The 16,090-nt window shown below is 27.9% G+C and overlaps 4 protein-coding genes across 8 annotated transcripts; 2 read left to right on the forward strand and 2 right to left on the reverse strand.

The window, feature by feature from the left end:
* Nucleotides 1-340: 340 nt before the first annotated feature.
* Rs1 (Dead-box helicase Rs1) lies at nt 341-3,857 on the forward strand. The gene is made up of 13 exons (XM_033348047.2): nt 341-516; nt 637-825; nt 932-1,022; nt 1,086-1,231; nt 1,336-1,641; nt 1,736-1,863; nt 1,950-2,147; nt 2,238-2,382; nt 2,487-2,668; nt 2,751-3,082; nt 3,185-3,430; nt 3,528-3,609; nt 3,720-3,857. Exons 1-13 carry the CDS (start codon nt 430-432, stop codon nt 3,811-3,813), a joined length of 2,226 nt encoding a protein of 741 aa, XP_033203938.1. The 5' UTR covers nt 341-429; the 3' UTR covers nt 3,814-3,857.
* A 1,386-nt stretch (nt 3,858-5,243) lies between these two features.
* On the reverse strand, nt 5,244-12,553 carry pds5 (cohesin associated factor B pds5). Of its 4 annotated transcripts, none has more exons than XM_033348004.2 (17): nt 12,276-12,553; nt 11,401-11,552; nt 11,110-11,304; nt 10,806-10,996; nt 10,514-10,721; nt 9,905-10,411; nt 9,532-9,830; nt 9,108-9,450; nt 8,931-9,035; nt 8,417-8,836; nt 7,972-8,334; nt 7,620-7,851; nt 7,254-7,501; nt 6,887-7,183; nt 6,413-6,448; nt 6,246-6,296; nt 5,244-6,187 (listed from the first exon to the last, which is right to left on the reverse strand). In XM_033348004.2, the coding sequence occupies exons 2-17, from the start codon at nt 11,479-11,481 to the stop codon at nt 6,131-6,133; spliced, it is 3,633 nt and encodes a 1,210-aa protein (XP_033203895.1). In that variant the 5' UTR covers nt 11,482-11,552; nt 12,276-12,553; the 3' UTR covers nt 5,244-6,130. The 4 variants fall into 4 exon arrangements, with proteins under 4 accessions (XP_033203895.1, XP_033203886.1, XP_033203913.1 ...); XM_033347995.2 differs by having other exon boundaries at nt 7,605-7,851; XM_033348022.2 differs by lacking the exon at nt 6,413-6,448.
* Nucleotides 12,554-13,100: 547 nt separating this feature from the next.
* RpS20 (ribosomal protein S20) lies at nt 13,101-13,911 on the forward strand. The gene is made up of 3 exons (XM_033348093.2): nt 13,101-13,226; nt 13,409-13,514; nt 13,604-13,911. Exons 1-3 carry the CDS (start codon nt 13,224-13,226, stop codon nt 13,858-13,860), a joined length of 366 nt encoding a protein of 121 aa, XP_033203984.1. The 5' UTR covers nt 13,101-13,223; the 3' UTR covers nt 13,861-13,911.
* A 150-nt stretch (nt 13,912-14,061) lies between these two features.
* On the reverse strand, nt 14,062-15,984 carry eIF2alpha (eukaryotic translation initiation factor 2 subunit alpha). Of its 2 annotated transcripts, none has more exons than XM_033348082.2 (6): nt 15,841-15,984; nt 15,361-15,606; nt 15,041-15,272; nt 14,727-14,959; nt 14,537-14,652; nt 14,062-14,457 (listed from the first exon to the last, which is right to left on the reverse strand). In XM_033348082.2, exons 2-6 carry the CDS (start codon nt 15,596-15,598, stop codon nt 14,272-14,274), a joined length of 1,005 nt encoding a protein of 334 aa, XP_033203973.1. In that variant the 5' UTR covers nt 15,599-15,606; nt 15,841-15,984; the 3' UTR covers nt 14,062-14,271. The 2 variants fall into 2 exon arrangements, with proteins under 2 accessions (XP_033203973.1, XP_033203950.1); XM_033348059.2 differs by having other exon boundaries at nt 15,807-15,980.
* Between the last annotated feature and the right edge of the window lie 106 nt (nt 15,985-16,090).

The following is a 16,090-nucleotide window of genomic DNA, read 5'->3' on the forward strand; positions in this document are numbered from 1 at the left end:
ATCCTATTATTATATAATATTTCAATATCACATATTTTATACATCTTTTTATGTTGAGTATAAGAGCTAAAATGAAATCATAAAATTGCGTATAATAGATTCAACAAATTGAATTCATATGCCATTAGTGTATATTTGAAATTAAGATGCTAATTTAATGAATAATAAGCTATACATATTATACGTATTTCGTTATAATTTGTTTATGATATTATTAGTGGAAACTTATATAATTATAATTTTCTAATTCGTATCGGTATATATCGGTATTATGTATATATATATATATATACATATACATATACATCCATATATATATACATATAGAGAGATGTTACTACATACTTACATATATACAGTAGATGTTCCACGTGGTTGAAGTATTAGGAATTGTGCATGGTTTTGTAATATGTGTATTTGTTGTTGAAAATGGATACTAATTGTGATTTAATAAAAACAATCGAAGATGATCAGGAAGTGCCAAATTTCTCTGAAGATTCTGATGTCGAAGATGATGTAAGACATAATTTAACAAATTATATTAGGTTAAATAGTACAACTTTACTCAATTAGAAAGATGATTGTTTACTGTATGATTCTTATTTTGGAAAAATAAAAATTTCCGAATTAATGTAGTTTCAGCCTAGGAAACAAAAGAAAAAGGAAAATAAGGATTTCGATAACAATTTTCAATTTGTAAATGATATTTCCGATTACAATAAAGACACATGGAATGACTTAAACAAGTATATTAAACGAAAAGCTAAGACAAAACTTGATGATAAAATTAAAAGAATTAAAAGAGGATCCGAATCTAAAATACAAGTACATATATATACATATATAACTTTGATGTTATTTCTCTTTATATATTTAGTTGTTTCAATTACATATACAACAATTACGTTACATTTATATATTCTTTCTTCAGAATGAAATAGATAACGAATCCAATATAGACTTATCTGAAATTAAAAAAGAAGATGATGAACTATCTTTATCAGAAGACGAGCTTAGAAAAGGTAACAATATTTTTTCCTTTATAATGTAAACTTGATTAAAGAAATATAAATGTTTTATTTTAGATATATTTAAAACTAAAGAAAAGAAAAGCAAAAAGAAAGTGGTTGTTAAAGAAAATGATGAAGAAACAATTAACTTTGAGGAATATTCAAATATAGAAACTCATGCAACATTTTACCAAATGAATTTGTCGCGTCCTTTATTAAAGGTATTGTATATCAATATATTATGTTACATAGATTTTAAGTTAGTATTTGATTATTAATATATATATTAATATAATATCTAATTCATAATACATATTCTTTAAAGGCTATAACAGCCATGAATTTTGTGCATCCAACACCTATACAAGCTGCTACCATCCCTGTTGCATTAATGGGTCGTGATATATGTGGTTGTGCTGCTACAGGTACTGGTAAAACTGCAGCTTATATGTTACCAACACTAGAAAGATTATTATATAGGCCATTAGATGGTCCTTCTATTTCTCGTGTTCTTGTACTTGTTCCAACAAGAGAACTTGGTGTGCAAGTGTATCAAGTTACAAAACAGTTATCTCAATTTACAACAATTGAAGTAGGATTATCTGTTGGTGGTTTAGATGTGAAAGTTCAAGTATGTTGATATATTGTGAAAAACTTAAATATTAGTAAATGAACACTATACTAAGAAATAATCCTTTATTAATTTACTACTACTTTAAAATTAGGAGGCTGTATTAAGGAAGAATCCAGATATAGTAATAGCTACTCCAGGAAGATTAATTGATCATTTAAGAAATACGCCATCGTTTTCATTAGACAGCATTGAAGTGCTTATATTAGATGAGGCAGATAGGTAAATGAAAAAAGAATATTTGCTTTATATTCCTTTTATTAATTTATAACTGGAAGATTATATACATATACTTTTTTATTTATAAGGATGTTAGATGAATACTTTGCAGAACAGATGAAGTACATAGTAAAACAATGTTCAAGAAGCAGACAAACAATTTTATTCTCAGCTACTATGACTGAAGAAGTGAAAGATTTGGCTGCTGTATCTTTAGATAAACCAGTTAAAGTTTTTGTAGATAGCAATCAAGACGTTGCTTTTAATTTACGCCAAGAATTTATTCGGTAAAATTATATCTTATGCAATTAATTGATCATGTTTATGTTCTTGTTTAATGTATGTATATATTCATCTTTTATATACTTTTAATATAGGATACGAAAAGAAAGAGAAGGAGATCGTGAAGCAATTTTGGCAGCCCTAATTTGTAGAACCTTTCATGATCATGTCATGGTCTTTGTGCAAACAAAAAAACAAGCTCATAGATTACACATTTTATTAGGGTTATTAGGCATCAAGGTATTTAAAATATAATTTATTCTAATAAATATTAAAGTATATTGAAGTTTGTAGTAAAAAGTAAAAGGTAATCTTTTAAATCATTATTATATATAATTTGATAGGTAGGAGAACTTCATGGTAATCTTACACAACCACAACGTCTAGAAAATTTAACAAAATTTAAAAATGAAGAAATAGATATTTTATTAGCAACAGATGTTGCTGCAAGAGGTTTAGATATTAGTGGGGTAAAAACCGTAATTAATTTCGTAATGCCAGTTACCATGCAACATTACATTCATAGGTATCAATATTTAATTTGATTGTGAATTTTTACAAGTACCCAATATAAAAAAAATTAATTGCTTTATTTATTTATTTGTTAGAGTTGGGAGAACAGCTAGAGCTGGTCGTGTTGGAGTGTCAGTATCACTAGCTGGGGAACAAGAACGTTCTTTGGTTAAAGAAATTATTAAAAATGCAAAAAATCCAGTAAAGAATCGAATAATACTTCCTGATATAATCGACAAATATTCTAAAAAATTACAGTCTCTTGAAACCGATGTAAATAAAATTTTAGAAGAAGAACGAAATGAAAGGGAATTAGCTAAGATAGAAAATCAAGCAAATCGAGCAGAAAAATTATTAAAAAATGAAAGTAATAAAGGCACTCAAAGAACTTGGTTCCAAACTCAGAAAGAAAGAAAAGAAGAAAAAGGTAATTTTCAATCCATTAATTTTCGTATTTGAAATTGTAGCTATTCAAAATTTCACATGGAATACATGTACACATTATCAAAATAATTTATATCATTTTTAGAGAAATTATCATTGACTGAAAAACTAAACACAAATAAAGGGCAGAAACAAAACAAGGAGCCATCAAACATAATTGAAGAAAAGAAAAAGAGATCTAAAGAACCTAAACAGGAAACAGCAGAGGATAGAGCCAAAAAAGAATTAGAAAAAATTGCAGCATACCAAGCGAGACTAGCTAAGAAAAAGAACAAACAAAATAAAATCCGGACAGTTGTAGAGAATGATAAATTTTCATCTAATAGAAAAGGTAAGTTCTAGTAATTTATTTATCTAGTAAATTATTCATTTTAATTAAGAAAGATTGGATCTTATTTTTTTTTTCTATAATCTCAATTCGATTTCAGCATCGCTAAAACGGCCAAAATCTTCATTTGCTGCTGACTTAACAAATACAAGCAAGAAAGCTGTGAAAAAAATGCGTTACGAGTAAGTATATTTTATTAAAGTAAGGTAAAATAAAATATTACATATCATTATATTATATTTAGAGACATACATAATAATGCTTTTATAAATAACTATTTTATTTATTTTAGGGCAAATGTTAAAAAAAATCAAAGTAAAAGAAAAAGTGCAAAAAGTTTAAACATAGGAAAAAAGGATAGTAGATCAAATTTTAAAAGACGTTAATTTTGATATTTGTAACTATATCTTATTAAATACATACCATTTTACTTAATTTGTTTTATTATAGAACCGTTACAATGCGTCACTTATGTCTCACAGATTGACAGATGAATAGCACTGATTAATTGGTTTTTTTCATCAGAATATGTATATTTTGTAGTCTATAACCTGTTTGAAAAAATTGCAGTACTATGCAATTAAATACTTATAGAAGCAAATGTTTGATAATAATACTATAAGATAAAATATAATATAATTCAAAACAATTTGAACTTATAAATTATTTCAAGAAATATCAAATTAAATTTCATGAAGCTGAAACAGTAACAATGCACTGCCGATGACTTATGAACAATGCTTTGTACATATATGAAAAATAAAGAATGACCTTTATGAATGTTTAAAAAATTAAAAACTGCAAGATTTGCATTGTACTGTAATTTCAGTGAAGAGGTAATAGGTATGTGTTAATTCTATAATGTTTATATAATAAGATCAAACACACATCACCATTCACAGCCTCATACACAATTCTCATTCTCATCTTAATGTTTAATACAATTTAATGCTTAATACTAAGAATTCTAATGATGACAAAGGAAATTTTATAAAACCTAGGCCCATTTTAAATTATTTTAATGCTATTCAAATTTGTATCCAATTTCCTAATTTTTTAATAACAAAAAGGTATGAGATTATTTATTTTTAACTCTAAATATTAAGTAAATTCTATAGAATTTTACACTTAATCTATATTTATTCAAAAGTTTCATTTATTTTTGTTTACTGTAGTTATGAAATAAAATATATTTTTAAATGAATACATTATGTTTAAAGCAATTGGTAATATGTGAAATTACTATTATATAAATATTTATAAATGCAATGAATGTTTTTCAACATCTTATAAAATACGAAATAAAAATATAAGTATTTAAACCATTCAAAGTATGTATACAATTCCTTGAGATATCGGAATAATACATTTACTATATTGTTTGTACAAATATATGTTCTGGATACAAATTTGAATTAAAGTGATACGAAAGTAAGTTTATAATACATATACAATAATGACAGCGATGGAAGAATAACTGTCACATTCGATGATGATAAACTTCAATTGATTATTGAATTAGTGGTGCATTGTTGATACTTTTGTATAACAAAAATTTTTACGTTTATTTTTTATATTAATGCGCACTATCCGTTGAAAATATTTATATGTATACATTTATTAGATACTATTGAAATATTTATAAGCACAGCTTGTCTGAAATAAATTAATAATTAGTGGCCGTGCGCTGACCAAATCTCATTTACATTAATTTTTGGGTTAAAATATAAAGAGATAATTTTATAAGAAAATACATATTTTCTCAGGAAATAATGGTTATCAAAATTGTCATTCTTTCAATAAAATAATTATAGCATTAAGGCAATAATCTTAATTATAATATAATATAATAATAATGATAATCAGATTAATAGAATCAAACAACTTTGGATCACAAAGCCAATTGATACACACCCTTTTGTTTAGTACATGATGTTCACAGAAATCCAACAACGTTATGTTGTTCTCTTCTGCGTGTAAAGATTTAATGAAGTGTATTATTTCGATGTATTTCATGTAATAAATGTGGTTTTCGATTACTTTTTTCTGAAAACTACAATTAAGTTTGATGATATCATGTAAGGATTTTACTATTTGGAATAGTTTGTTACAAAAATTTTGTATACAATCTCATTAATCTATGAAGAAAAATGCACATGAAATAGTATATATAAACATTTGTATTCGTCAATGCAAAAGTGAACAATACAACAATTGTCAGATGTTTCACAAGAAAGAAAGGGAAACATTTTCGAAGACTTATGTAAAAAAGATGGTGGTTAAACAGTTATTAATTATACAAAGGATTGTATTTTTTATCAATGAATGTGCCATTGCTTTTTTTAACGTGTAGAGAAATTAGAACCAAACCAAGTTTATGTTTTTTTTTTCTTTACAATTGAAAGAAAAATATTTTCTATATGATCAGTTAGTAAATTTTTAATTTCCTTATGAATGCGATGCAACTTCATGAAGTTTCTTGACTTGTAAGCTTATATGTATCAATTATTTGACGTTAATGTATCATTATCTTAACATCTTACTGTCTAGACATACGCGAACGACAGGTTTATTAATTGTTGTACATAATCAAAATATTCTGTTTTCTAATTTGTAAAGTATTTTTAGATTCTTTAATTCTTATGATGATCACGGTCTTTCCCCTATTCCTAACATCCCTTTGAATACAGTTCATTCACTTAATTATTTATTTACTTTGTCTGATTCTCTTAATGCCCTCTTTGCTGGTGGTTCTTCAATCTGAAAAATCATATCTTTACTATATATCAAATTACAATCATAAATATGTTTTTCTTACTTCTTCCTCTAAACCAGGTAATTGAATTCTAGTTTCCGATGCTTCCGCTGGCTGTAAGTAAATATATTAAATATAATACATGTACTTTATATTTTTGAAATATGAAGTATAATATACTACAAAAGAGAAATAGATGTTGAATATAAATGTATTAAAAATAATTTTACCTGCGCATCAATACATTCCACTTCTCCAATTTGCAGCTTGAAATTACATATACTCATAGACTTTTTAAGACTATTATTTAGATATATATATATATATCGTATACAAACTTACAAATTACAAACGTAATGTATATGTCGGAGATGAAAGGACATCGGGACCTTTCTTTAGAATGTTCGGAAAAACCCAATACCCCAATCCAGATGTTTACGACAACGACATTTAAAAAATAAGCGAAGAAATAGTTATGCGGTCACTTAAGGTTTATGACGATGGGTTTGGGCTCGAGGTGACATAATGAGTCACCGAACTGCCCTTATATAGTCCTTTACCCACTCCTCGGGTCAATCTCTGTTTTTTAGGAGAACTTCTAAAGAAAGGTTCCGATGTCCTTTCACCTCCGACATATATATAAGAATCTACTCTAAATCATACTGTGTCTAAAATTATCCTATACATTATTTTAGTTGTCTTACCCTTGCATCAGTTTCGTTCGGCCCAATGCCCACTTCCTTCTGTTGTTTTGACTTAGCCCTACGTTGTGGTCTTTCACTGACAGAATGTGTATTATGAAGAGAACCCTTTCCTTTAGGACTCGACATGTTTATCTGCATTTCAGCAGGTAAGTAATTCCTAGTGTTAGTCAATAATTCATCCGCTCGTTTGAAGTACATGGTGGGAATTCGTGTTTCACTTGGAAATTCTTTCATATCAAAATTTGTCGTTTTTGTATATATCACATTCATAGCCAAATCGCAAACAGCCCACAATTTCTGCAAGTACATAGTAAATATAAGCTTTTTATAACTGATTCATAAATAATAAATAATTTGTTATAATTACATAATTCATGTTATTATCCTCAGGTTTTAAAGCATCCTTATGACTCTTCATTCGTTCTATGAGATTTTTATAAAAACCATAACAATAATATTCATTTTTCGTTATAAGGGGTTCTAATATAAACCACAAACATTGTTGTATCACTTTCAACTGATTAACCATCAAATGACTTGTAAATTCAGGATCATGTGCAAGAATAGGTACTGCAAATACTAGCATATAATCAGGAAGAATGTGAGGCAGTTGACCTGTAATAACAATTGAATAAAATATTTTATATTTATCTTTTTCTAATAATACGTGTTTAATAATAAAAGAATAATATTAAACAATATTTCGATAATGCCTTACTATTTAGTTTCTTACCCATGGCCCGTTCCACTGTACCCAATGACAATGTCTTAACATAATCTCTCCTTTTATTTATATCAGTTTGCATATAAGTTTTTAAAACACATTTTAATCTTTTGTCCTGTTCTTTACCAGCAAGTGCATAATAACCCATAAAGTCTAGTGGCAAACACTTATTTGGAATTCCTCTTCCAAGTCCTTTATGTAATTTACTACCAAAAGCTTCCCTCACTTGTGGAACTTCATCCTATGAAAAAAATACATTTTCACAATATTGTTAATCAATTTTCTTTCTCTATTTACATAAAAATATGCAAAATTTATTTTTAAGAAATAAATCAATAAATCATAGTTTGGAGAAACGTACCACCATGAGCTGAGATAAATTATAGAATTGTTCTGCTGTAAACTGATCACCAACGCCTTTTTGTTCGCAGATCTTCAACATTGAACAACCAGCTTGTAAGCGCAACCAACTCATTTCTGCTTTACTTAAACGACCCTGCTGTAAAAGATCTCCTTTGTTTACTACAAATGCATTCAGCATTCTAAACGTTTTTTGTGCAGAGAGCACATCAGTCTTCAATCCTAGTAACCAGCGTGCCATGCACTTCAATCCTTCTAATCTACAACGTGTTTCTTCAGGTAATTGATCTTCCCTGCACCAGTCTCCTTCAATGGTATCAGCAGTTTGTTCACTGCTTTCTTTCACTAATAACTCCTTGACTATCTATAAATTCAGCACACTTAATCTGAACTAAATCACATTATCATAAGTTTGAAATAATAATATAATATTTAGCAGAACTTACCTTCCTAGACACCATATTTTTTATTTGTACTTGATACTTTTCTGGTAAATTATAAGCTATGTGACCTAATGTAACTATAGATGTTCGATAATATTCTGAAGTTGGTGTAAGACTATTTTTAATTCTTTCAATAATTTCAGGGAAAATAGTATCATGAATATTGGTCATATTAACAAATAAACACCTGACAGCTTGTTTTGCTTGTTTTGGTGTTCCTGTTTCTGCGAAATTTTTACATATTGGAACCATAAGGTTCATAATATCCGGTGCAACATCACATAAAGGTTTATATTTCCCTAAAAATGTGAAAATCGAAAGAACCAACGGTGCTACCATTTCATCTTCCAATTCCAAAAGATGAACAAGTTGCATCAAAATATCATTATGAAGAAAATGTGGACCAAATACAAATGAAAGCATCTAGAAGAAAAACATTTTATATACATATAAAAATGAATTAGTAACATGAAAAGCGAAGATCATATGTCTTTGTACAATAAAATTATAGACTTACCACAAGTAACCTTAAACCCTTTTCACCTGCATTGTTCGGATTAAGTCCAACTTCTTCTATTACATTGCCACCTTTTAAACAATCTAATACATATCCAATTAAGACCTGTTAAAACATAATTGATATAAAGATATGAATATAAAGACATGCAAAAATACAGCCACATGCATTACTTACCCTAATTGCTTCTTCATCAATCATTACAGAACTGACTCTTTCCAATAGCATTTTTATTGTGTTGTAATACAAATTCGTCATGACAGGTTGACCCAATTTTTTAAGAACCATACTTATTGTATCTGCACACTCTTTACAAGAAACGTTTGGTTGAACTATTGTTTCCATTCCTTGTAATAAAGCCGAATCTTTTCTCATGTGAGCACTGAACTTCTGTATAAATTCTTGAACTTTCATAGGATCTGGTAGAAAGCGAGATATCTGATGAATCTTAGCTACAAGTTCAACCATGGCGTCTGGCTTTTTTACAATTTCTAACCATTCAACCACTGCTCTTCGTACACTGAAATATAAAATTTTATATAAAAGTATAAAATGAATATATATAAGATAATAATAAAAAAAAAATTAAGAGTGTACTTACGCAAGCTGATGCTTTTGTAATTCTACAAATGCTTTAGATGCATGATCATCAATTGTACCTAATAAATGATACAACTTTTTCATTCTTTCACCAGCTGGTAGTTGGTAAGGTACTAAACAAGTGTTTAGTAATCTTTCTACTAGTAATCTATCTTCCATTCCTGCCATGTAATAACCATGTAATATTTTATCTTTTATCCAAGTAACAGCCTTTTTCGTAGCTTGTGGTACATCTGCATCATTCAAATGTTTTTTATATATCATTGCTAATCCTGCCATTGCTTCTTTCCTGATTTTAAACTGAAAATTGAAACAAATATTAATATTTTTTTCATACTCATAGTTTACATATTTTCATGTAAAAAATAACATACCTTTTTATCTAATGTTCTTTCTTTAACAAATTCTAACAAATCTTCACTGTCTGACACCACTTCGAAATCCCTTCTAGCAGTGGTCACTATAGCCATCACAACTTCATATCGTACACTTTCATCTGCATCATGTTGTCTTAACTTTAACGTATCAGTAATATCCTTTCTCAGTTCAGGATGGTTTAATAAAAAATGCATTGAATACTGCACACATTTGATACGAATTGATACACTGATGTCATTAAATCTTCCTAAAAATGCACGCCACAATTGTGTGTGTTGCACAGCTAACTGAGATCCTTTCTCGGAAAACATTCTTGCTAATAATGCTACAGCACCCAATCTTTCAGATTCAGAGGAAGATTTTAGTTTACATTCTAATTGTGGTAGGACGGACAGCAAGACGCTTGGACATATGTGATTTAACTCATAAATTAAATCATACACTTTCTTGCAAATTTGCAAGCTCTTCTCCTCTTTGCCCAAGATCAGTACATGGTTAAAGAACTATGAATTTTAAAATATAAAAAGGTTTGGTATTATTAACTTTTACCTTCTTGTGTTATAGATTTACAAACAAAAAAAAAGTGTTTCTTTTATTCTACTCACTGCTTGAATGTATGGTTCTAATGTATCACTACATTTGATCACCAATTCCTTTGCAAGTAAATATGCATTCTTCTTTTGTGTTTTGTTTGGTTCTACAATGTTCATAAGTATGATATCTAGAAGTTCATTGCTAACAATGTCAGATTCTGTAATAAGTGGACATAATACATCTAACATAAAACTTTTGACTTTCCCAGAATGTTCATCGCTGAAATCATTAGAATTACAAGCAATTAATTAACTATTCATATATATATTGTATTTATGTACTGTATAATCATGTTAAACATACTTTACTATCCTAAACATAAGAGAAAAAAGTGCGCAAAAGATTTCTTGGCAGTCCTCTAATTCAAAACACATATTAAATGATTTCACATATGCTAAATTTTCCAGAAGATAAAAATATCTTTTAAAAGCGGGATCTTTTGGATCTTTTAGTCCAGCTAGTTGTTTAATCAGAAACAAGAATATTGTTTTAACCTATAACAGATAAGGGTATTAATTTATTATTAAATCCTTAAATTTCTAAAAAGAATTAGAAACATTTATATAAAATATTCTATGAAATGTTATAATTAATTAACTTATATTACCTGCTCTGCATCTTTATATGGAGCTTCTGGAGCATAAACCCTCAAAACATCAGCAATACAACATGCAATCAAAAGTTGTACATCTTTACTCTGATGCATTAAAAAATGTTCTTCTGCCAAATGTAATGCAAGTGGTATATATTGTTGATACATCCCTTCATCTTGACCCATTGCTTGTAATGTATGAGCTAATGTCTATTTGATAAATTTTGATATCAGTTATCTTTAATTGTTTTATCTACTGTCTCTTTTATATTTTATATAAGATATAAATCATTTTATCAGATATACCTTTAATCTTCTAATAAGTTCATCTGGACCCAGATCTTCTGTGACAGATCTGCACCCTTGCGGGTAAACTATTTCCGACATGTTTACTAAATGATTTAACCAAATATGAGAAACTTTATATCCTTAAAATAATCTAGAACACCGTCCAAATTCTGAAATATTATATGTCTCATTAGTTATTGTTCTGCCTTAAAATGTTATTTTTAATGATTTAAGTAATAAAGTCATTTTATTAAAATAAAACAATGTTTGTTACAACTATACAATGCAACTCTTCCAACTTCACATATATTTTGATATTTTATAATATAATTTATAATTCAATGTACATAATGATATATTGTAATAATTTACAATATAATAATGATTTTTGTATAATGCTTAATCAATTATATAACTGAATAAGAAAATATAAAGTGTATAATGTTAAAATGATAAAAATAAACATAAAATCAACAAATTAAAAGAGATTACATGAGTTAAAAATAAAAATAAACATGAATATTTATGTTATTATCAAACTAGTAGCTTTTATCCTCACATGCCATTATAGTTTTGATATCAACACAAATAGTAAGTAGAAGCTTCTACATACGTACAACAAATACAAATCATATAGCAAAAGTATGACTTAAATAAATTAATAAAAAGATAATATAACATGCTAATATATGTTTACTTGTATAAAATATAATACTAGTACTTTAAAACAAATTATAATGGAGCATCATAGGTTATGTCTATGATTTGTGCATAAATATAAGAAAACAATGTAAACAGTAATACTATTTAGCACACTTATAAAGCTAAAGAATTTCAAAATACATTGTTATACAAAAGATGTTGGATATTACATCCAATGGAGAATGTATTACCTCAAGATATGCATAGGCACCACAAGGCCTGTGACACTCAAAATATCAATAAAGCAAATATATGTGATGGATACACGGCACTATTTTAGTTTTTGGAGTTCACACACTTTCACGTTGTAATTATTACTAAGTGCGAATATATCGCGTTCGACGTAACTTCCTGAATTTTTTGTAAATATCTGGCATGGTAAAACGATCAAAATGTCAGCAAAAGTGTAGCGAAATCGTTTTCGTAAACGGTTAAGCGTGTCAAAGGACGCGACAGCGCATTCGATCACTTGAAGTCATCCACATTTAACTTTATTGGAGAATACTTCAGATTCAAGTAGTTAAACAACACTAACATAAAAGTACTGAAGGGAATGTAACAGTAATGCTATTGGTTAGAATATACGAAAAAACATACTGCACCAATAATGTAATGTTCTGTTATGTACATCTGGACGAAGTAGTCATAAAGAATTCTAATGAAAACAACATTTAAGCATATGCAATTAGCGGTAGAATTTAGAACAAATAATATGTACAGCTAAAAGTTTGTAATTAACCAGATAATACATATCATAAAAATAAAAATACAGATTAAATTTTTTAAACATATAATTTATTAATAATTTAATTGTATAAATGATTATAATCTGATAACGAATAAGATTAATTTTTGGAATTAATTATGGAAATTGTCTTTGATTTTGTAAATATAAATTAATATAAAATTTATTAGTATGTAATATTATTTATGTATAAAGTGAATTTCATTAAAAAAATGTATTTACTAATGCATTTTCACTAGAAATTATTAGAATATTTGAATCAAACCTAACCGGAAATCATGGTGTTTCCTATCTCTTTCAGTTTAGCACATGCAACGTGTGCCTGCATTGGTTCAGCGCTGATCAGTTTGTTTAAAAAGAAATTGATCATCTCGACCAGGAAAGCAATTAAACAATGGTGTGTGATTATGTTGTTAATTTTCACTGAAAATAAGATTTTCAATTAAATTGGTTTAACGAATTATAAGTTTTTTTATATAAGTTCTATTTGTTAGGTTAATTGTATGCCCAAACACGCGGTTTACAGCTATATGTTTTCATTTAATAATATTAATTGTGGTTTATTCAATAATATTTTAGGCAAGTACAAAAGTTGACAACCCTGAAAAACCAGGACAAGAAGTAACTCCTATTCACAGAATTAGGATTACGCTAACTTCACGAAATGTACGCTCTCTCGAAAAAGGTAAATTGTTTTTTGTATGTGTTATCTTTATACAATATTATTTTATATTATTATTGCATACATTTTCTTAATTGTACATGTTGTTTTAGTGTGCTCGGAATTGATAAATGGAGCAAATAAACAAAAACTTAAGGTGAAGGGTCCAGTTCGTATGCCCACGAAAATCTTAAGGATAACCACACGTAAAACACCGTGTGGTGAAGGATCAAAAACGTGGGATCGTTTCCAGATGCGCATTCACAAGAGAGTTATTGACTTGTATTCACCATCAGAAATTGTAAAGCAAATTACAAGCATTTCCATTGAACCTGGTGTTGAAGTGGAAGTCACGATTGCAAATGAATAAGCAATTTAAATGAAACTGTATAAAGTTTTAATAAAAGTATAAAAATACAAATATCTGTGTAAAATTTGTATTCTAATAAGATCAAATACATAAGTATTTTGCAATTGACATATATCATAAACATGTAAAAGATTAAAGGATTAGAATTTAAATTTATTAAGTAAAAAATTGGAAATATATTGCCAATATGAAAAAAGATAATTTTTCTATTAGTAATTTAGACATTATTGATCTGTTTATTTCATGAAGTTCATAAAAAATTATTTATAAATTATAATACATTGATTTTTGTGTACATATTTGAAATATTCTGCATAATGTCCAACAAGGCAGTACTTATAAAAGTACAATTGTAATTTAGAAACAACTGTTAGTTAATGAAACGTGATAATTTGTTAATTTATTCTATGTTTATTCTTCTTCTTGAGAATCGTTTTCGGGTTTTTTATCTTCCTCTGCACCTTCACCGCCACTAAATCCATCCATTCCTTCCACTTCTTCTTCATCATCATCACCAGCAACCTCAGCATTTTCAAGTTCAGCTCGTTCCATTTGTCTTGCTAATTCTGCTTCATCAGTTGCAGTAACAACTTTTGGCTATAAATTAAAAAATTATTGTCATATACATAAAAGGTTCGAATATGTATAAGTTTCTAATAATAATGACAAAACATACAGCCATTTGAACATTAAATACACCTCCCAATGATGTTATTTTATTTTGTATAGCGTCAATGGCATCATTTAATGCCTTTAAACCATCTTGTTTTTCTGGTGTAGATGTTGTTATAACTAAAATAAAATAAAATTTTTAAGTTTTTATCCACAGATGAAGATTATGCAAAAACATAAAAGTAGAGACATACCATACAGTGGTGGTGCAATTAAGTTAATTTTAATTGGAAGTTCATCAATGGAAAGAGCTAAACCAGCTTTTAAAGCAGCTTTCACTGCATCAATTCCTTCATAACCATAACAAGCTACTTCTACGTCTGCTCTAATTTTTACTGCTTGAGAAGTTAATTTTCGTTTAATATTATTTAATAATACTTCTTTTGTATGTTCATCAAGTCCACACTCTGCTAAAATAGATGGATCCCTAAAGTGACAATGTTTTATCAATCATTACTATACAAAACTAACAATATTTCATTTCACATGTTTTATTCCTTGTACTCACAAAACTGATTGCTTAAAAAAATCATATGCAGAAGCTTTTTGTTTCTTATATTTTTCTTCAAAATGCCATGCAGTTTTTTGATATAATTCCTCTAGCTGATCGTCACTATCATAATGTAATAATTCTGCAACATGTCTTAATATTGAGTTTACAGCCTTTGCTTTTGCATATCTCTCTGTGCATTTTTCTACATCTTCAGCTGATACACGACGTTTACTAAGATCAATATAACCTATATTGAATCATTTAATGAACTATTAGGTGAAATGATTAAAATAATTTTAGGATTATTTCATGCATAAAGCTTTTATATACTTTACCTTTCTCTTTGTCAACCCTAATAACAACAACTGGTTCAGTTTTTCCTACTCTAATAAGTTTATTAATAGATCTAATACGTCTTCTAGACAATTCAGAAAGGAGGATCATACCCTCAATATTATTATATTCTAATAAATGTACATATGCTCCCATTTCAGCTATGCTACGTACATTCACCATGACTACATCTTCCACTTCAGGATACTTTTCTTTATAAAATCGACACGACAACACCATTTTTCCTACTATAAAAGGAAAAATATTACGATTTGTTTTAATCAAAATAAAAACGAAATTCATTTTTTTTCAGTGATAAATATCTCTCTTTGCGTCAAAGAACATTTAAGTCTATCAAATATTTTAGTAAATAAAAAACAGAAGGTTAGCATATAGGTTAATTTCAAGAATTTTACGAAATGTGTGATAATATACTTTTTATAGTTACCAGTATGAATATATTTGCACAAAAAATAACCAACCGTTTATCTATACTATCGAAATATGCTTAAAATGTTAAAAACTTATTGATGTGTATTAATAATCCATGTGCACTTTGCTCTCGATTTACAGTCAAGTTATTAAGAGAAATACACAGCGGTAGCCAACCTGAGGTTTGTTCACTGACAACATTTTGTCTAACAACGCGACATCTATCGCAATGGACTTAGATAAGTATTGTGATTAATATCACTATACATATAAATTATAAATTTTGGGGGCATAAATACA

This window comes from Bombus vancouverensis, chromosome 13 (assembly GCF_051014615.1).
Source record: "Bombus vancouverensis nearcticus chromosome 13, iyBomVanc1_principal, whole genome shotgun sequence".
NCBI classification, from domain to species: domain Eukaryota; kingdom Metazoa; phylum Arthropoda; class Insecta; order Hymenoptera; family Apidae; genus Bombus; species Bombus vancouverensis.

Coding starts and splice junctions, on each gene's coding strand:
- Rs1 (XM_033348047.2), top strand. CDS start 430: ATGGATACTAATTGTGATTTAATAAAAACAATCGAAGATGATCAGGAA. Junction 517..636: donor ATTCTGATGTCGAAGATGAT/GTAAGACATAAT, acceptor GAATTAATGTAG/TTTCAGCCTAGGAAACAAAA. Junction 2,383..2,486: donor TAGGGTTATTAGGCATCAAG/GTATTTAAAATA, acceptor ATAATTTGATAG/GTAGGAGAACTTCATGGTAA.
- pds5 (XM_033347995.2), bottom strand. CDS start 11,481: ATGTCGGAAATAGTTTACCCGCAAGGGTGCAGATCTGTCACAGAAGAT. Junction 6,449..6,886: donor CGAACGAAACTGATGCAAGG/GTAAGACAACTA, acceptor TGTAATTTCAAG/CTGCAAATTGGAGAAGTGGA. Junction 6,297..6,412: donor TGGAATGTATTGATGCGCAG/GTAAAATTATTT, acceptor ATTTACTTACAG/CCAGCGGAAGCATCGGAAAC.
- RpS20 (XM_033348093.2), top strand. Junction 13,515..13,603: donor TGTACGCTCTCTCGAAAAAG/GTAAATTGTTTT, acceptor ATGTTGTTTTAG/TGTGCTCGGAATTGATAAAT.
- eIF2alpha (XM_033348082.2), bottom strand. CDS start 15,598: ATGGTGTTGTCGTGTCGATTTTATAAAGAAAAGTATCCTGAAGTGGAA. Junction 15,273..15,360: donor TAGGGTTGACAAAGAGAAAG/GTAAAGTATATA, acceptor GATTCAATATAG/GTTATATTGATCTTAGTAAA. Junction 14,458..14,536: donor TATTTAATGTTCAAATGGCT/GTATGTTTTGTC, acceptor TTTAATTTATAG/CCAAAAGTTGTTACTGCAAC.